Raw genomic sequence first — 22,299 nt, 5'->3', positions numbered from 1 at the left:
AACTGAGCATATACTACCCTTTTCAGGGCAGCCACAGTCCCTCTGAAATCAAGTGGTAGCATGCCTCACTACCAGCTCCAATATAGCCTGCAACTGAAGAATCACAATTTGCCCCTAAGTTATGAACCTCTTCCCAAAATATAGTCCTTATCACAGATCTGCTTGGAATCCTAAAATATTTGTTATGAAGAATTTAGATCAGATTTTAAAGATGGTAGACTATTCTGCTTCAAAGTTCATGTTATGGATCATTTTAATAGCAAAGAGATGAAACAGAAGCCACCTTAAATGAGTATACCCAGCTGACAAAGTAACCCAAGTGACTCATCCAGTCTTGAGAATATTGATATCCAATTGGCATGTAAAATCATTTTTTTCTTGTTTAGACTTTTAGTAATATAGTAAAACTATAAAGGTTATTTTTCTAGATTTGTCAAACTGATGTGCAGCAGTTTCATTTGTTGGTTTCCTCTGTCCATTATGATCATATAATTCATTTTCCAATTCATCTTCTTTATCATACCATAGTTGTGCATAAGGGTTCTATCCAATTCACACAGAAAGTAGTGGAAAGGCTCCCATTGACTTCAATGGGAGCTGGATCATGTCCACATGACTGACATTTATATAATATATAATTATAGGTGTGCATGGCTCTTAACTTGTTACAAGGATTTAGGTCTCTGGCCAAGAGAGCACTTAAGCAAACGTTTAGTTCTGTTGATGTCCTTGGTATATATGACTCATCCTCAAAAGTGACTTAGTGTTCTACAGTATCCATGTACAAATATAATTTACAAATAGAAAATACTTAAGTAATGAATTAATCTTCATTGTGCTCCAAGCAGCAGTAAGTGCAGCAAAAGGGGCATTCAGATATGTGCCAGCATTATCAGTACATATGCAGATGACTTGATGCTATTGACTCTTTAAGGGCTTGGAGCTACATCTTTGATGGAGAAGTGAAAGATTTGTGAGGTTCCTGTGTGGAGCTTGTATTCAAAATGGCAGTGGACCCTATAGGTACCTACATCCAACATTTTGGTGCCACGGGCATTCACAAAACCTCTGCTTAGCACTGTTAACCCTATAGGTCCTAAATTCCCTAGGTACCTAAGTTTCCACTGATAAAGTCCCCTGGCTCCTACATTTCTGCTGGTGGACATGTACGCAGGTGCCTCATTCCTAACACTGCCAAGCAGCTTGACACCTAACTCACAGCTAAACACTGACAGGATTCACAAAGAAGGGTGTTTTCCACCTGTGGGGCCTGATCCAGTAGATGTGCTGTGGTGCTGCTTTAGAGCTCATCTACCAGCCCAAGCCCTCTATAGAACATTGGTGGTGGTGCTGCCATTTCCTCTTATAGTCAATAGTCTGCTGATTGTTCCAACTGGGTAAGTGTGCTAAACTGATAAATTTAACAGTAATAAGTCACTAGGACCAGATGGTATTCACCCCAGAGTTCCTTCAGAACTCCTCCTCTTATACCTCAGTCTAGGACAGTTCCTCAGGTTTATTTCTTAAAGAGAATGGCTCAGGTTTGGGAATCTCCCTTGCATCCTCTGCAGTGAAGACTGATGCAGAGAATTAGTTTAGCTTCTCCACAACAGCCTTGTCTTCCTTGAGTGTTCCTTTAGCACCTCGATTGTCCAGTGGCCCCATTGACTGTTTGGCAGGCATCCTGCTTCTGATGTACATAAACTAACAGCAAAAATAAAGTTTGGCTTTAGCTAGTTGTTCTTCAAATTCTTTGATACATTAAGATACCTGGACTCCTCTAGGGGAAAGCAGCTCACAAAGCCCATGGTAAGATGAAGTGAGAGCACTAGAAACAAGTTTTCATTAGCTGAACCTCCATCAGTTGGAACAACCTTTTGGAGAATGTTGGCTTAGGCAGAGTGTGATCATTTTCAGACCAGGCTGCAAAAACAATCTATAATGAAATAGGGAAGCGGGGGAACCTTTATACATGTAGGCCATTATTGTCCACTAATCCAGCTGTATTCAGTTGTAGAGGAGAGCAGCAGCCCCAGGGAGATAGTTATAATCCCTGATTCTGAGCTGCCCAGCCCTGGCAGAAACTAGAGCAGCCGGGAGGCTACTCTAGCTTTCACTACTGGCATGGTGCTGCTCAATCATACTTCCCGCCTCCTAAGTCAGGCACAAGGGGTAAGTCAGAGTTGGCACACCTTTTAAGCTTTTCTTTGAGATTTCGACTACCGCAAGAGAAGACCTTAACAGCTATCTTTGGCAATTTTAAGGCCATGGTGCAAAGTGGCTATAACAGACTGGAGAATGCCACTCATTTCAAGGAGAGCCTCCTTTACCAAAGTATGGGAGAAGAACAGAAGATTCCAGAGGTCAACTAATAATCTTGCTACACAGTTCTAATTTGCCTGGAAATCACTTAGATAGCATAAAATATAGTAACATTGATAAACAGGTAGACAGGCTTTGATTTATTTGCCATGTGACCTTGGGTAAATTGCTTAACCTCTGCATCTCACTTTCCTCATCTGTAAAATGGGAATAGTGGCACTTGTCAACATTTGCAAAGTGCTTTGAGATCTATAGATGAAAAATGCTAAATGAGTACAAAGTAGCATAGCTGGTGCTGGTATTGATATGTATAAATAAGGCTGCCTAACACTTTCCATTGTAAGATCCCATTTTCAGTTGCTTATACTTTTGCCAAATGTTAATCATATGGGCTAAAGTTTCCCATGCTGGGTCAGCAAAAATGGTCAAGCCATTTCCAGCCATTTCACTGATGAGCTCTAGCATCTGTATGCTTTGAAGCAAAGACTTGAAGTTTGACAGGGGCTTCATTCTGGTTTCAGGGATGTCTCTTGTTATTCCCATGAAAGTCTATTCAGGTTTGGTCAAGTTAGAAGCCTCTGCAAAAAAGACCACAGTGCACATATGTTCCATAGAAATTTGTTGGAGGCTGTCAGTTTTATTTGCTGAAGGGTGTACTTTCAATAACCCTATTCCATCCCAACACAGCTCCTACCTACTGACTGGATTGTGCATGTGGCATCCTCCATGGAGCAACTGAGCATGCGCCTTCCTGGTGATGCAGAGGCTGAGCATGGCTTTTTCTGCAACTACTCCTCCCAGCTGACCAGGGCCCTGTGACACAAACTGACAGCAGCAAGACTCTTAATTCTTTCCTGCTAGTGCCCAAGCAGATTGAACTGTGGTGCTACAGAAGGACATCTCCAGAGGATCTGAACTAGTACCTAGAGCAGAGGTGGGCAAACTACACCCCCCCGGGCCACTTCCGGCCTGCAGGACTGTCCTGCCCAGCATTTGAGCTCCCGGCTGGGGAGGCTAGCCCCCAGCCCCTCCCCTGCTGTCCCCGCTCCCAGCCTCAGCTCACCGTGCCACCAGCGCTCTGGGCGGCAGGGCTGCAAGCTCCTGCTTGGCAGCGCAGCTGTGAGAGTCACCAGCCTGCCCCAGTGCTCTAGCCTGCGCGGCAGTGTGGCTGGCTCCAGCCAGGCGGTGTGGCTGCCAGTCCTGGTGCTCTAAGCGGCCTGGTAAGGGAGCAGGGAGTGGTGGGTTGGATAAGGGACAGGGGATTCTGAGGGGCAGTCAGGGGACAGGGAGTGATTGGATAGGCGTGGGAGTCCTGGGGGAGCCTGTCATGGGGCGGGGGTGTGGATAGGGGTCAGGGCAGTCAGGGGACGTGGGGGTGTGTGTGGATGGGTTGGGGTCCTAAGGGGGGTGGTTAGGGGTGGGTGGGGGGGTTTCAGGAGGGGGCGGTCAGGGGACAAGGAAGCAGGGAGGTTGAATGGGTTGGGGGTTATGAGGGGGGAAGTCAGGGGGCAGGGGCCAGGCTGTTTGGGAAGGCACGGCCTTCCTTACCTGGCCCTCTATACAGTTTCGGAACCCTGATGTGGCCATCAGGCCAAAAAAAGTTTTCCCACCCCTGATCTAGAGCATTCAACCCAATAATACTAAGTGAGCATTAGCTCTACATTTAAAGAAAATAAACAAACCACCAACTAGAACCTAATAATCTAGATTTCCTAATTTGAAATAAGTGAGATTCTATCATTCCAACAAATAGAACACTCAATCTTCTGCATGGGAAGAGAGTCTCTTTACTATATGATTTTATTTTAATATCGTAGTAGTCACTAACTGGACAAAACCACACTAGTGCCAGCTTAACTGCTCGCAGAAAACATTTCACATTAGCACTGGCTCCAGGTATGAGGTGACAATTTTCATGTGTCTATATTGTCAATAGAGAACATATAATATTTCATTTTTTCTGCTGAATATTATAACATAAATGGCTGTCAATGATTATACCAAAGCAGCAAAAGTTGAAGATTCTACTCTTCGCTTTGCCATTATCTTTGTGGACCCTTCTATTGTTACTTAGCCTTAGCTATATTAATATTAATTAGCCATCTAGCAATTTGAAATCAGATTCCCTATGAGAAAATTAAAAGAGTGTGAGGGGAGCAGAATTTTGTCATACGATTGTAGTCTTCTACAGCTACATACATGCTGAAGTAAATGTGAGGTATTCATTTTCGAATTAAGCACATTAAACATACTTCACGGCACCAAAATAAAACTCAATTTCTGACATGTGTTGTGGTTCATATCTGATATCCTTGTAGATACCAAAGATCACAGCAAAGTTCCTTATAGGCACCACACAGCTTCTGAAGACTTGTAGTACACATTTGGCTTATGGGGTAGCAGAAATTTTCAAAGACTGCTTCATGAACCAATGCATTTCAGCAAACAAAAAGGGCTGATTCTCCATTCTACCTGAGGTATGTTTGCTGCATGAATGTGAGGGAGCAAACATAACTGGCATCTTTAGATCTCCTTGACTGTTCTGGTCTGGCTTCAGGACTGCTCTAACTTATAATCAACTGCAGTGGACCTCCGGCAGTTCCAGAGCTCAGAATAACCAGCCCCTTTTGCAGCTCTATGCTGCATTGGCTATTATACCAAAGGAATTCACCAAGGGCTGGTTCTAATATCTTAAGTTTGTTTACTCCACCAGAACAGTATAAAAAGGCTGTAGCAGAACAGAAATAGCTCCAGAACCTCCAAAATTACATCAGTGTTCTAGCTTGAAGGTAAGGAACAAAGAAGGACATAATTTGTCACAACGGGGCTGATAAAGTATACATAAGCAAATTTAGCAGTGCTCTGCATGATAAATCTGTGGGACACAAAAGATAGGGTGCCCATTATTAACTATAAGCACCCTGAGTTTTTATGTTTAATCAAAATGTACAGCCATCAAAGCCAGAGTCTGCACTGACATAACTGTGCTTCCTTCTAGACAAAGATATATCCTATAATTTAAAATATAGAAGAAGCTTGTGCTTAAAAATACATAAGCTTGCCAACATGTAATCTATTTGGTCATTAAGTTAGCAACAAGTATATTGTACATTCTCTACATAGGAAATCATTCATATGGAACATTGTGACTGTTGCTATGCATCAGAGAAAGTGGGTTCTCTGAATGTTTAGTCATATTTTCCATTAAAATAAAAGAAGTTAAACATGTACTTCCAAAACATCTGTTGAGCTCACAAAAATGTTGGGTTCTTTTTTGCTTGCATAAGAATCTTACATGTATACAAGCAGGTTGCAAATTCTGTTTTGCATAATGAATATTATGATTAACATTTATTTGTTGGAACAATCTGGAACTGGCAATCAGAGCAGGGAAAAAGCCTTTATGTCTTCCAGTTGGTCTCTATTCAGCTTAGTCATAGTATTTAGAGGTGAACAGCAAATTGGCTTCATAAAAATTTTCCTCAGCTGTAGCAATACATGGCCAATGCCCACATAGCCAGGCTAAGAGGGAGATTTAACACAATGTTAAAAAATAATTTGCTTCTTCTCCTTAGATCCAGTAACATGTCCAGTTGCCAGCACCTACTCTGACGTGACACATCAACATCCATTATGCTATAAGTTATCACAAAATCTCCCCTGAGCATAGAACTGCCTGTGGGTTAAAGGGGAGTCAGGTAGGTACTGCTTTTGTAGTACATTGTGTGGTTTTGCAGATTTTTAGGCATTCTAAATAATCATTGAAATAAAATAATCTTTAATATTTTGCAAAACTGCACAATATATTCAAAGCGATGCTTGTTTAACCTTCATAACATGGCTCTATGTCTGGTGGGGTTCTACGGTAGCTCTGAATTCCTCAACATAGGAACAATGGAATTGTCATGCTGGATCACACTAGTGGCTAACAGCTGGTATTTCAGAGGAAGATTCAAGAACCTTGCAGAAGGCACTTAGGGCAGGTCTTTGCTACGGGGGGGGTGTCGATTTAAGATACGCAAATTCAGCTACGCGAATAGCGTAGCTGAATTCGACGTATCAGAGCCGACTTACCCCGCTGTGAGGACGGCGGCAAAATCGACCTCCGCGGCTCCCCGTCGACGGCGCTTACTCCTACCTCCGCTGGTGGAGTAAGCGCGTCGATTTGGGGATCAATTGTCGCGTCCCGACAAGACGCGATAATTTGATCCCCGAGAGATCGATTTCTACCCGCCAATTCAGGCGGGTAGTGTAGACCTAGCCTTAGAAAATGTGTGACCCGATAATTCCATTTCTAGCCTCCCAGTAGGTAGAGGTTGGTTTATGTCCTGAAGCAAAAGAGTTTCTATCTATGCCAATTTAAAAAAAAAATCCTTACAATCATAATTTTAGATATTCTTGTAATCCTTCTAAAACAATGCTTTTTTGAATCCTGCTAAACTCTTGGCCGCAGTGATATTTTGTAATGCTGAATTCCACAGGCTAGTTGTGTATCACATGAAAAAGTATTTCTTTTCAGTTTTAAATGTGTTCCATTCAATTTAATTGAATGTCTTCTTATACTTGTAGTAGGAGCATGGGCAGATATCAGTGCATAATCTACATTCACAATACCCTTATTTTTAATCATAACTTCTCATTCATTTCCTCTATTGCAAGTAATTCCAATCTTTTCACTCTCTCCTCATATGAGAGTTTTTCCATGCCTCTAACATAATTGAGATTACCTATCCCTGAACCCCTTTGCAATAGAGTGACCCAAACTGAAACGATTCCACATAAGTACATAATGTAGATAATGACAATGTAGTGTTTTCGGTATTACTCTTTATTTTAATTCCTTATAAATCTTAACACTTTGCTTTTTTGATTACTGCTGCTGCCATACGTTTAATAAAGTGATATTTCAAAGTGACTTGGGGCTGCTAGCAATGGTGTCCACCTCTTTTAAGTGGTTACAGTTAATTAAGAACCTAGTTAGGTGTATGAGTAGATTAAGTTATTCCCTCCTGTGTGCATTATTTTGCATTTGTCAACATTGGACTTCATCTTCCATTTATCTAGCTTGCTTAAATCCCTCCAAGTTTCCTTCGTCTTCTCAGTCTTGAGGAACCTAAATAATTGTGTTACCTGAAAATTCTACCACCTTACTGTTCACCTCCAGATAACACATATGTTGAACACCACTTAACTTTGTCTTTGGCTCCCCATTATTAATCTTTTGCCGGGATGAAAATTGATTGTTTATTCCTATTCTTTGTTTTCTATTTTAGTCCATTTCTGATCCATGACAGTACTTTTTCTCTCACTTCCAAGTGAGAGTAGTAGTCTCTTGTGAAGTACTTTTCAAAGGCTTTTTGAAAGTTCACATAAATATCAACTGCTTCTCTTTTGTCCACTATTTTATTGACACATTTAAAGAATGGTAAGGGCGTGTTAGATATGGTAAGATGTCCCTTCAGAGCAAAAGGCAGTGAGATGATGATCAATCTCACTTTACACTGATTTTACACCAAAGTAACTTCACGGACTTCAGAAATACCACTCCTGATTTACAGAGCGATAACTCAGAAGAATCAGGCCCAGTACATTTCTTGGGGCTTCAAGTTGCAAGTCCTGAAGAAAGAGTGAGAGATTTACAACATAGTTTTGGTGTTTTGCTTCTGTTCACCTGTCTATTGCCTAACATTCAGTACCTGTTGCTACAGTTGAGAAACTTTTGTAAAAATAATTTCCATGCATTCCTGTTTAAAAAACACCTGCAAAAGGATGGGTAGGTCCATCAATGGCTATTAGCCAAGATGGTCAGAGATGCAACCCCCATGTGCAGAGCAACCCTAAACCTTTGACTACCAGAAGCTGGCAGGGAAAGACAGGGATGGATCATTCCAACTGCCCTGTTCAGTACACTCCCCCTGAAGCTTGGGTATAGGCCACTGTCAGAGACATGACACTGGGTTAGATAGACCGTTGGTCTGACCCAATATGGCAGCTCTTATGTATATACTATATTGTGTTAAGTGAAAACCATATCACTTTCCTTCTCTAAGTTGTGACTCAGTTAATGCTGGATAGTTTAAATTTGTCATTTTAAAAACATGGGCCAGATTTGCAAATGGTGTAAATTAGCATCATTATTTTAAAGTAAATGTTGATGATTTACAGCAGCTGAGGACCCTGCAACCAGGTGTGGCACTGCAGGTACACCCTGTCTTAGTTTCTCCAGTTTAGTTATCAATAAATTCAGCACAGCACACCTTCACCTTCCCACCCTTCTGAGAGTCTCATTTGTTAAAAGGAAAGATCAACAGGAGCACAAGAAAGAGCTTCACAAAGGCTTCTTAGCAGGGAGGCAAACTCCATCTGAGTTTCAGTTCCACAGTCCAGGCTGTTCACTCACAAGGTACTGAACTTTGATTTGTTCCCTGAAGCCAGGACCTTCCTGCCAGCTGTAGCTCTTCTCTAGGTAGCATGCAGCTCCTTGCAAGCTACACCTACTGCACAGCTATCTAGAAAAGCCCTCTCTAAGATGCTTTCCTTAGGATCCTCCTCTTTCTGGGGGTACCTCTTCTTTAACTGCATTCTGATAGCCTTTTATCAGGTCAGGTGCTCACTAGCCAACCAGATGCCAATCAGCCACCCCGGCAGTTAATTACAGGTGAGCTGAGATGGGCTCATTCTTCGAATGAAGCCTATCACTGGCAGACTGGGCCTGGACTCCTCTTAAAGGGGACAGATATCCTATGAAAGGAAGTTATTTTGAAAAATAACCAGACTACTTAAATAGAAGAACAGTGTATCTGGGGTCAGAGTCAGAGATATGACTTGCCACTGATGCACTAGTAAAACTCCCATATAATTCAAAGGGAGTTCTACATGAGGCTAAGGCCTTTGGTGGATTAGCAAAGCAAAATATCCAAGTGGGTCTTCAAAAACATTAATGTAAATGTAGCGTGTCAAGGCTGCTTCCCCACTTTGAACTTTAGGGTACAAATGTGGGGGCCTGCATGAAACTTCTAAGCTTAACTACCAGCTTAGATCTGGTCTGCTGCCACCACTCTCAAGGCTAATTCCCTTCCCTGGGTAGCCTTGAGAGACTCGTCACCAATTCCCTGGTGAATACAGATCCAAACCCCTTGGATCTTAAAACAAGGAGGAATTAACCATTCCCCCTCCTCCCTTCCACCAAGTCCTGGTGGATCAAGATCCAATCCCCTTGGATCTAAAAACAAGGAAAATCAATCAGGTTCTTAAAAAGAAGGCTTTTAATTAAAGAAAAGGTAAAAATCATCTCTGTAAAATCAGGATGGAAAATAACTTTACAGGGTAATCAAACTTAAAGAGCCCAGAGGACCCCCCTCTAGCCTTAGGTTCAAAGTTACAGCAAACAGAGGTAAACACCCTAGTAAAAGGTACATTTACAAGTTGAGAAAACAAAGGTAAACTAACACGCCTTGCCTGGCTGTTTACTTACAAGTTTGAAATATGAAAGACTTGTTCAGAAAGATGTGGAGAGCCTGGATTGATGTCTGATCCCTCTTTGTCCCAAGAGCGAACAACTTCCCAAACAAAGAGCACAAACAAAAGCCTCCCTCCCCCCCAAGATTTGAAAGTATCTTGTCCCCTTATTGGTCCTTTGGGTCAGGTGTCAGCCAGGTTACCTGAACTTCTTAACCCTTTACAGGGAAAAGGATTTTGGAGTCTCTGGCCAGGAGGGATTTTATAGTACTGTACACAGGAGAGCTGTTACCCTTCCCTTTATAGTTATGACATAGGGGAAAATGTGATTTGTTTTCAAAGGAAAGCAGGAAGAATGTTATAGTACAATCTCCATGCGGATTAGTGTAACAGTGTTTTTTAATGAATATAAGTCCCCAATGCCTTTTACTTTGTGTAGTCTTATATACCTGGCTAAGTGGGTGTAAAATGCTACAAAATCAGAATTTTGCACTTGCACATTGTTTTCTCTGTAAGGGCTATGTCTACAATGGAGATATTAGTCAAAGTGAAGAAGCTGCATGAGTACAGTCTAGTAGTGTAGAATCTGTGCAAACATGTAAATTGTGGATTGCACTGGCACAATTTACCCAACAACCCTCTCCCATGGTTTCTAACATGGATTGGAATGCTCTTATTCAAAGATTTTGACGTGGCAAATATTTTTCTGGCTAAACCAAAAATTAGACTTAAATAGTTAGCAGACAGGTTTAATAACGTTCAGAGACTATAAATGATTTTATATATAGTTAATATATAGAGTTACATTTAAAGATGATTTCTCTTCAAGAAATATTTATTTTTCAGGGTGTCTTTCTCCACTTTCTTCACATATGTCTATATTGAAAAAAGCATCTTTAAAATTTTTGATTTGCTGACTATACATTCCCTAATTAGAAAGGTCATTTTAGCAAAGTGCTCTGTAAGTTAAAAAAAATCTAGAGATAAAGGGAACAATTTATATTCATGTTTCATAACACCTTATTTAGGTAAGTTACCAAATCAAGAAAATGAGAAGTATTTGTTGCAAATAATGGTTTAAATTAGAATTACATTTTTCGTTTCAAAAACTAAATTAATTCGATTTTGAATGTTAAATCAGTTTATAAAATGCTTAGTGCAGCCTCTCAACATTAACTCCCATTAAAAGATTGAGACAAACAGCAACAATTACACTGAAAAGACTTGCTGACGGTAAGTAATTCATGTGATGTTTCAGTCACTTAATCTTTTAACAGAATGCAACATGGTGTGTAGTAAAGAGCTATAAATAATCATAGCCAATTAGACAAAGCTTAAATAGTTTTTGATTCCATAAAATGAGTCTTGTTCTTATGACAAAGACTTCAGTTGCTTAGCTAGTCATATGAAATTACTATAACTATGTATTTCAGATAAGTTTCAGAAAAACAAACCTTCATGCTAGTTGTTCTTTGTGATTGGTGGAAATAGACTTTCTGTAATACATATTTATGAAATTTCATTTCTGTGAGAATGTATTCCAGTGTGTCATAACAAAGAACGCCGATGCAGAAGGGTCATTTTTGTATTAAACTAAAACAAGTATTTTGCTACCAGAAGTTACTATACCTACTTCTAAATACTATCAGTTCACAATAACTGGTTACTAACTAAAAGCTGACAAATAAACAGAACCACTGGAAATCTTATGTCTGGATAAAAGTTTTCATTTGGAGATTTTTGGGGTCCTTTCACAATTTTGGCTGAAGTATTCAAAAATTTTTACTATGCAGGGAAATACAAAATTTGGGGCCTACACTACAAACGTTTCACACATGCAACTTACAAAACAGAATCTCTATGTACAGAGCTTTCAAAATTAGACTCCATATGAGAGAAGTTAGTATGGTATTTACAGCTTTTGCACTTCTGTAATGCAAAGCTTTCGATTTTGTGGGCAGGATCATATACTGGATTGTATCCAGTTCTATACTGGATCTTGCAAGGACAATGAAGTGCCAGCTTGGACTCAAGTATCTATTCATTAAAAAAATACACCCATTTTAAAATTCAAGAGGGAAATTTCTCTAAGATTGAACATGACAAATTGGTAGAAGGCAGTTTCTTCAACTGGGCTGATGGAAAATGATAAAATGCTATTGTATTAGAGTGTAAAAATGAGTACTGTGATATTACGATCAGTTTTCTAACCAAATCATCCATCTGTCCAATAGGGGCAGACAACATTGGCTTTTTAAAAAAATGCCATGTGGCAGGATTGTTTAGTTGCAGATAGACATCTGTCTATCTAATTAATTATATTTCTAAGGTACCTATCAGTGTATCATCTAAGCACTGAGTTGTGGGTCTACCACACTTTTGAAATGGATGAACTGCATCCCCTCTTAAGCTAGCACATTAAGAAAACAGTGTAGCTGCAGTAGCATGAGTGATGGGAGGGGCTAGCTGTCCTGAGTAGGTATCCATCCCAGACCATAGGCAAGTACTTGGGCCCCTAACTCCTCTTCCCGCTCGCACTACACCATCTATACTATTTTTAACAAGCTAGGTAGATCAGAACTAGCACAGGTATGTCTCCTCAAGCTGGAAATCACATCCCCAGCTCAAAGTGTAGACATATCCAAACAGTAGCTACATTAAACATTAAGGCTACTTCCCCCATCCAAACCCTTGAACACCAGTTAGTCTGCTGATACTAAGATTTAAATAAAAATCTCAGCTAGCAACAGAGAATTTAAAAATTATGCATTTCCTATTCTTCCTTTTCCAGGATAGGTTGTCCATTTGCTTACTATTTCACTAAACATGACTTTCCTACCACATCATTTCCAATGTCAAAAAGGAATTGTGCCCACAGACAAGTATCAGGTTAGATTAACTCCTAGTAAATTTAGGATAGATTGCTGTGAAACTACGGGGCTAGATCCCCATCTGGTATAAACCAGCAAATTATGACAATGGTAGTGAGCTGTGGATCTGGTCATAATCCAGTCTCCTGAGAGTCAGCTAATTCTCTTCAGTACCCTAATTCCCACAGGTCTACTGAATGGAAGCCAATCCAGTCTTGAATTATGTCTACCCTCATTAGTAACCACACTAAACCATAAATGGAGAACTTGAGCCATTTTTAATTCAAATAATATATTAGTTTATCTTTTAAATGCTAAATACATGCTCAGTGAAATATTGCAGGGAAATTCTAAAGTATTTCTAATGTGAACAGTTTCCATTTTTAAAAGTATTAAAATGCAGCAAAATGCATCAGTTGAATGAATTACAAAAATGGCTAAGCATAATTCCTAATGTGTTTTTGATAGATCTGCAAGGTTTTATACCTGTCTACATTTTCATTTCAGTAAATACACTGAGAAGTGGCTTTTCTTTAAAGCTTGTGTAAAGATAGATTACTAGAAACAATGGCACAAAGTAATATATATAATATATATATATATATATGATTTTTGTCCAATAAGTTTAACTCCCAATGACTTCAATGGATATTACACTGGTATAGCTAAAAATAGAGTTACACCAGTTGTAGAATTCTTAGATGGGAGGCAAAAAGTCTAAATAGAATGTCAAAATTTTATGTTGATTTCTTTTGACTTTTATCATAGTGTCCCTTAAATGCAAGCTGTCCTCCCTTATATCCTTACGTACAAAAACAACCCCTAGGTAGATAACATTTTTGTTGCCATAAGTTACACAGTATAATATGTGCAATTCTTTCCTGGCCCCCAACATCCACATAATTGTCAATGAAAAAATATTGTGCAGAAGATGGTTAAATATCCTTTTTTTTTCTTACAATATTACACTGGCCTTCTACATAAATTATTGCAGAAACCAGTGTTGCTGTAACGTGCTCCCTACCATTTTATATGCAGAATGTGTAGAGATTTAAATATCTTCATGCACGGCCAAATAATATATACACGTTAGTTACTGTGGGTTAGGTCTGCAAACGGACTTGGGCATTGCAACCCAGAAACACCTAACTCTCAGACACCCTACTGCCCAGTGAAATTCTCAGTTAAATGTCCAGGCATCCTATACAATACATGGGGAAGAGTTGGGTACCCAAGAAAGGCACCTGAGCAGGGATCCACCTAAGCTAACCCACAGGAAATGCTGTGGAGAGGGATAGAACTTAACCCTGCACCTCAAAGGCACTTCCTTCCACCTAAGATTCACAGCAATGTTACCTCTCGTGGAATTAGGTAACAAAGCCAGGTCAGTCATTTCTAACAACACTAAACCCAAAAACCCTGTCATAATTGGCCTGCCTACAAGCATAATAGGATTCTGAACTCACCCGGCCTTTGTCTTCCATCTCCAGGCAGCCAAAAGTACAAGTCTGGTTGTGGTAAACTAAGCCCTCCAACTGAATTGGTAGAAGTCCAACCCTTCCAGGGCTATCAAAGATCAAAAGGCAAACCAATCACAAATGAACCAACACAAGGTCATGGCAGGACACTTCCTTCAGACAGCTGCTGATAGGCCATAGCCCAGTTTGGCACTTGCAGGCAAGTCTCTAGTAATAGTCCCAAAATACTGTTTCAGACTCAAGCTCTCCATTGTCTTGGCAAGGGCTTCAAAATGCAGTTACCCAAGCAGCTCCTGCCTTCAGCCAGGCACTTTAGGGCTGAAGAGCAAAGGTCTGTTTCCCTTCCAGATCTCCCATTAGCTGAGCTTCTGTCTTTTATATCTTCTCTCCAAGCCTGACATGCCTTGCAGGTGTGGTGGGGCAGGTCTGCTTGAGGCCAGAGAAGTTCATTAACCCTCACCTTCTTGGTATAGGGTTTATGCACCCCATCACAGACCCCCTTCCCCCACTCCATTACAGCTGATAGCCCAGTAATTAGGGTACTCATCTGGGATGTAGGAGATCTGTTTTCAAATCCCTGTTCTGCCTGAATTGGAGAAGGAACTTAACCTCAGTTCTTGTATCTTCCAGGTGAGTGCTTTAACTTCTAGATTATAGAATAATTTTTATTCTCTTTCTGGCCCAATGAATATTTCATTAGTTATACAAAGTGGAACTACTTCAACAAGAGAGATTGAAAGAGGTCCATGCAGAATAGCTGGGTGGTTAGTGCACTCACCTGGGCGACATGGGTCTAAGTCCTTGCTCCAAATCAAGCAGCGCAGTTGAATTCTGGGTCTCCCACATCCCAGGTGAGTGCTCTTACCACAGGGCTGATGGAGATAGTGGGACTTGCTCTCTCTATCCCCCAGCTGTCTTTGGTGTGGTAGGCATGCTAAGAGTATGGCAACCAGATCAGCTCGTGCAGGTGTAATAGGCAAGGGAACACCTAGTTTGTGAATCCCAGAAGGGATGAGACATGAGCTGGAATGCTGAGCAGCTCAGCGGCATCAGGATTTAGGTGCTATTGCACATGCCTACCGGCAGAAATTCTGGCACGTAGGGAACTTTACTGGTGGAAACTTAGGTCCCTAAGACCCGTCCAAGGATTTGTATCTCACACCTACATTTCTGCTTTCAAAAGCAAAGAGTAGATAAAGGGGTACCAGCCATCCTGGAAATGAAGATTGCCAATTATCAAAAGATATTGGCAAAATACAATTTACTCACTTATGAAAAGCAATTGTCCCTGCCTCTTTCCCGGTTATGAATGTCATCCTTAAACCAAATGGGAACCATTGATGTAGTCCCTCAGTAATTCAGGGGGAGTAGAGTCCTGTAATCTTTGTCCCAAACCAAACACTTGTATACCCTCTCCCCTCCAGAGTGAAAACCTTTAATGATGATATCTTAAAAAAAATTATAACAGGCAATTAATTTTCTTTTAAATTAAACAAGAAAACCCAAAACAAAAGTTAAGCTCATATGACCATAAGTTTATTTAAAAAGGAATCTCAAACTTGCCAAAATTGCACTGTGAAGGTTTTGTTTATTTATCAGTTTATTGCTAACATTTTTCACATATTCTAAACAATTTAATCATAGAATCATAGAATATTAGGTTGGAAGAGACCTCAGGAGGTCATCTAGTCCAATCCCCTGCTCAACACCAACTAAATCATCCCAGCCAAGGCTTTGTCAAGCCAGGCTGTAAAAACCTCTAAGGATGGAGATTCCACCACCTCTCTAGGTAACCCATTCCAGTGCTTCACCACCCTCCTAGTGAAATAGTGTTTCCTAATATTCAACCTAGACCTCCCCCACTGCAACTTGAGACCATTGCTTCTTGTTCTGTCATCTGCCACCACTGAGAACAGCCTAGCTCCATCCTCTTTGGAACCCCCCTTCAGGTAGTTGAAGGCTGCTATCAAATCCCCCCCCCCACTCTTCTCTTATCCAGACTAAATAACCCCAGTTCCCTCAGCCTGTCCTCATGCCCCAGACCCATAATCATTTTTGTTGCCCTTTGCTGGACTCTCTCCAATTTTTCCACATCCCTTCTGTAGTGGGGGGACCAAAACTGGACGCAATACTCCAGATGTGGCCTCACCAGTGCCAAATAGAGGGGAATAATCACTTCCCTCGATCTGCTGGCAATGCTCCTACTAATTCTTAACAATTATGTGACTCATGAAAATTAATTTTTATTACATTTAAGAGTGTTGTTTTGATTTCTAACATTTAGCACAAAGTTATTTTTGTTCTGTCTCACTTTGGTAAATGTGAGAAGAGAAGAACAGAAATGTCTAACTGATAGCATTACAGAGCATAAAACTGCCAAAGGTGCTATATGGCTGTAGCTGAGAAGTATGAAATGATTTTGCTATTGAATACATGACCCTAATAAAATCCAAATATAGTTCTACAGATTTTAAATACTGATAAAATGTATTGTATATATATAGTACCTTAGTTATAGGAAACAAACTATTCCTTCATAATATGCCACTTGTGACTGGATTTACCATTAGGCCATCTTCTGCAAATCCATCCTCTTGCTATAAGGTTTATTTTAAACAATTGTTGCCTGTGAAGTTTATTACTTGGACTCCCATTCTGTATGAAGCCCACAAAGGTACACAGCCTTTCACTGGTCTGTGACCTAAGGCTTTGATATTGTCCTTCCCATGGTGTCTTGATGCTACTCATTATATAGATGTGAGAGGCAAGCTGCATTTCCCGATGCTGAATATTTTTGTCCTATGTATTCATAGCAGGATTGAAATAAATGTAAATCTTCCAAAGTACATTTCTAGATGGTGATATGGACAACATTAAAAAAACTTTAACATAAGCAATTTCTATACTACTGGTCTGTCTTTTTTTCCTTCATAAATTGTAGTGTCAAGAATATTAGGAAACATCTATGAAGATTTGTATGAATATTAAAATGATTTCTGGTTTCAGGAGAAAACGGAGTTGAATGTAAGTTTCAAAAAGTAATATTTTATCTTACACTACTTTGTTTCTCTTCTAGTGGCAAAGCATTACAATAACACTGGTTGAGAAAGTGCAGATGATTGCTGTAATCCTAGGATCTCTGTTCTTAGTAGCAAGTGTGACTTGGCTTCTATGGTCAGCCTTCAGCCCCTATGCAGTATGGCAAAGAAAGGACATCCTTTTTCAAATCTGCTATGGAATGTATGGTTTTATGGATCTAGTGTGCATAGGTAAGCTCAAAACATTAATCAGTACAGATTGTGGTTTAAGAGTATAACTATGGGTCAAACTTCCTTAGCTCTTCAATTCTCTACTTATTTATTCTTAGATGACATATTTAGCAAACACTTGACTTTTATAAAAGTAGAGACACTGTGAGAGAGAAACCAAACAAAAACTCAACCCGCAGACTGATCAAATCACTTTCCCTAAAAGTTAAATTCCCAGAATCACAATCAGTTTTGCTTACTTTGAAATTTAAAAGGATAGTAAAGTGTACGAGGGTCAATAGGTGAAATTATAACAAAGATTTGTTGAAAAGGACTAATGATAGTTCTGTTCTCTCAAATCTTCCTTTGTTGCTAAGCAGAGTTAGTTATATATGTCAAGGATAGAATAGGTCCCTGAAAGATTTTCTTGTAGAACTACATACCTAACACTACACTGAACAGAGTTGTGTGAATCACTATGCTAGAAATAGAGTATAATGGATAGGCTGCACTGCTGCAGTTAGATGAAGGAACTAATTCAAGAGTTCTGTTGATATCCTAAACAGATAAAAAACACTATATAAGTGCTAAGTATTTTAATTTATTAATTATACTATGAAAGCAGACCTCAAGTGGTTTATGATGCCATCAGAACTTTTAAAGAGTGAAGATGCAACTTTCTGAAAGCTTTTGTGTGTGTGTGTGTGTGTGTGTGTGTACGTACTTCCTTTAATATATTGATCCCCAAATGTCTAAATAAAAACTTTTAAATAATTAGTAAAGAAACTATGAGCTGAATGTGAAAGAGGTTACACTAAAGTAAAAATAAAGGAATTTTAGTCACTCTTAGATAAGTAAGGCATAGTAATTTGAACTAAGGTTCCCAGAATATTTATATCAATAACATGATGAAATGCTGTATAATGCTTTTAATTAAAAAAAAATCTCAAAATGCTTTGCAAATGTTGCTGTTAACTCAATTTTACATATGCCTCTTATTATACCATGTATACATTATCATACAGGTCAGTTGATAACATAGTTATTTGAAACTAATTGTGTTAATTGATTTTTTTCACTGGTTTAATTTGTTACAAAAAATCAAACTCTTATCAGTTCAAAATTTATTGCTTAGTATCTGTAGACAGATAAAAATACATTAGTGTATTTATAAAACTAAATGTATCAATGGAACAGGGTTTTGGCTGTACTAATGAGGAAATTCAATTCTAAGAAAGGATTGCTAAGAGTTATAAAGTAGTCACTGAATTGTCCAATGTAAATTTTAACATCTAGATTTAAAACAATATACATTAGTGTTACTTGGAAACTTGCCAGTGGCTTTAGATATCTAAATATATGCATATAACTACAGTCTTATAATTAATATTTATAGCATTAATTAGCATCTCTATCTACATTTTGTAACTATAGTTTCCTTACTTGAACATTAACTTTTAATTAATGGTAAGCTTAGTATGTAGGTTTTTTTTTAACAATTATGTTACCTAATAACTTTAAATTACTAAACTTGTGTCTGGGAATTAAGAAATAACTGGTTAACTGGTTTGGTAATTGTGCAGCATTTTTGTACTTCTGATCAGCTCAGACCATTCAAATTCAATATACTTTCAAGTAATCTTCTGCAGCCTATTGTATTTTAAACATGTGCATCCAAGACCACTTATAAATTTTTAAAATATCTATTAGCATCTCCAACTTTACTCTGTGTTAGGGGTGTCTGTTATTGTAACTTCTATAGGATAAAGGACTTTAATCTGAGTAATTGTTTTAACTGAAAATATTTGAATTAAATTCCTTAGAATGCAAATATTTAGGTTTCTGAATGATCTAAAAAAGCCACAAGACAATCTGGTGACAGATATAACTTTCCAACAGCAGTTCAGTGGGCAATGATTTTATTACATTAGAAAGATTTTGTCTTACTCTTTAATTCTTACCAATTAGCTCTAAATTATGTAAACGGACTAACAAGTAGATGTATGCTATACTCTGTTCCTCACACACTATGACCTGTGCAGTGTTGATGCAGCCAACAGAAGTGTTATGAAGCACAAGTCTAAAAGTTAAGTGCCCCACCCCTTTATTTGTGATCATCCTGCAATAAATTCCCTGTGGATGGGTCCCTGCACCAATGAAAAGCCTCACTGATTTCAGTGGGGATTTGCATAGGCACAAGGGTGCGCTCATGGATAGTTAATTTTAGGGTCAGGTCCTGAGTTGTAAACTCCATGACCAAAGACCTATTCCAGTTGTCTAAAGTCACGTACATCTATGGCTCTGCATAAACAATAAAATATTTTCAGCCACCTGAGAAATGTAAATATCTGTACTGCTTGAAGTGTTATTGTTTTTATAATTTTGAAATGAAGTTTAATAATTGGCTAGTGAGAACTGCACAGTTATATTAAAAACCTGCACATTTAGAAACTTTAACAGATTATTTTTAGTATTTTTCCATTAAATCTTATTTCATTGCATCAATCCACACTCCTATCCAGTAAGTAATATAAAAAATGTCTCATACATTTTAATCTGCCAGCCTTGTCATTCATTTGTACCAAGAGAAAACTGTCAAAGCTTACAGCTCACCAGTATGCCACCCAATAAATAAGTTACGTGGATTCTCTGTTCAGATCCATTTGCAGCCTATCCAGTTTTACAGGAAGTCCACTTTTGTAACATTTAACAAAGAATAAAGTTGCCTTATATTACAAGACTATTCTTATTCTCTAAGCACAGGACAGGTCTATCAACATCAATTTAACTTACACATTTTAACATGAAGGTGAAATTTGTGTCCGTTGTTCCCTTCATCCTCTTCTGATCTTCCCTGGAAATTCTGGGTCCCTCCTTACAGCATCCCCTTCTAGTCACATCAGTGTCAAATATGGCAATTCTCTATGCAATTCTGCATCTGAACTGGGCATGAAGGTTTTCTCACAGGAAAATTTCCAAAGCATGCAAGATTTGCAGAGAAGTCTTTCACATTTGAACTAAATGGAACTGTGACCAGTCAAAGTTGTATACATTGATATTGCCAGAGATTAGTGCGTCCCTGTTGGGATTATCAGAGAGAGAGAGAGAGAGTGTGTGCTCAAGGTGTTTACAATAAAGGAATTTAGGATTCAAAAACTTTAAGGATTCCTTAAGGAATAATACATTAGCTTCCCGCTCTTCCATTGCTTGAACCTGGCTGCTCTCCTTCATCACATTGCCTCCACATAGTCACACTATTGGAGAAGAATGTCTAAGCCATGGTAATGGAACCTTTTTGAAATAGTAAGTTGTCAGTTAGTGTGTGTACAATTCCCCCACTCTAACATTCTATAGACCAATGGTATAAATAACCTCTCCCTCTAACTGTACTGCAGTATCTTTCTACTCACCAACTCTTTTCCTTCATGTTAAACAAATCTAGTTGTAAGTGGTTTTTGAAATAGTTGTATTGTTAAAGTTAGATTTATTTATATTTCATGTTAATTGTTTGATCAATTCACACATTTTTGTGGGCCCATCTAAACAATAGTTTTAAGGGGTTTGTTTTCCTTTTGTCCTGTGATGGTCCCTACTTGAGACAGGCAATTTATTCCATAGGGAAGAGCATTTAGCTAAAAGTTGTCATGCCTGCAAGGCCAACTCAAAAAGGGCCCACAAGGACTAAGACTTTGCTCCAGAACCTGCTCCTCCAAGAGGCACAATTCTAGGAGACCGTCTTCTGGAAGATGTCCTCCGGCATGAGTAGCATGGCAACTAGAGCTGGACAAAATATTTCAGCTTAAATGTTTTACAGCAAAAAATGCAGATTTAGTGATGCTGAAATATTTCAGGTTTTGTGTCAATTTTGCTGAATTCTTTAAGTAAAAAAAGTCTTAAAAATTCTGAAAAAAATCATTTCAACATTTTTAAAGTGAATGTTTTGCTTTTTGGTTCAAAGAGTACTTTCAAAATTTGCCTTAATTTTATTTTAAAAAATCAAAGCAGTTAGAAATGATCAAAATCAAAATGAAACATTTTGTTCAACCTGAAATGAATTGTAGACTTTTTGCTTTGCCAAACATTTTGGAAAATCTATTAATCATACCGTTTTTGTGGTGACAAAGCCAGTTTTGGTGCTGGAGCCTGATGCCCAATCACAGGTTGAAAAGGATTGTCTTCTTGTAAAGGTGTTTGCAGGGACTTTTGAAATTTGTTCCACAGACTCAGGATCCAGATTCTTTGTATGGAGCCAAGGAAAGATCTTACAGTAGTACTATTTCTGAAAGACATCACAATAAGAAGAAAAGGTGCTCCTATTATTGGATCTGGCCAGATTGCACTGCAATCAGTTTGCTTAAATCTTAGAGATCCTGAGGATATGGCTTTCTTGGATCCTGCCAGGTCAGATCCATCTGGCCAAAGCTCTAGGAACTCAATCCTCCAGGACTCCCCTAGAAAGTGTCCTGCAAGAAGGTGAAGGCACCAATGAGGATCCCTTGGCCCCCTTCACCTGAGTCCTTGGTATCAGTAGTTGTGCCAGATGTAGAGTCAGACTCAGTGTTAGGGGAGGAAATGGTGGGAAACTCTTCAGAAGTTGCCCCTTCTATCTCATCTAGTGTTGCCAGATCTGTTTTATTGCAAGTCTTGTGGTATTTAGTGTTTTATTTAAACCAACAGCTCCTTGAGACAAGTGAGTATATGAGAATATCTGCTTTCATTTAAAAAAGTTTTTAGCCCTTATGGTTTCAGAGAAAGGTTTGTAAATGTACTGTGAGTGCACCCTAATGGTTTAAAAACAAGAAGGCAAATAAAGAGACCCAGCAGAGTTGCAGGCCCTTAATAATTTAAATTACGGTAGCACTTAAAGGCCTGATCAAGGATCATGGCCCCATTATGTTCATACAGTGCATAGGATGTACTAAA

General features: G+C 39.0%; 1 protein-coding gene across 1 annotated transcript in view; it reads left to right on the top strand.

Annotated features, from left to right (window-relative positions):
* Positions 1-22,299, top strand: part of MARCHF11 (membrane associated ring-CH-type finger 11) — a 35,950-nt gene that overhangs the window by 9,888 nt on the left and 3,763 nt on the right. Inside the window, exon 3 of the mRNA XM_042845780.2 lies at positions 17,205-17,397. Coding sequence (XP_042701714.2) covers positions 17,205-17,397 — 193 coding nt within the window. The remainder of the gene's footprint in view (positions 1-17,204; positions 17,398-22,299) is intronic.

This window comes from Chrysemys picta, chromosome 2 (genome assembly GCF_011386835.1).
Source record: "Chrysemys picta bellii isolate R12L10 chromosome 2, ASM1138683v2, whole genome shotgun sequence".
NCBI classification, from domain to species: domain Eukaryota; kingdom Metazoa; phylum Chordata; order Testudines; family Emydidae; genus Chrysemys; species Chrysemys picta.
Note: the sequence above shows the minus strand (reverse complement) of the source record. Positions and strands in the feature narration are given on the sequence as shown.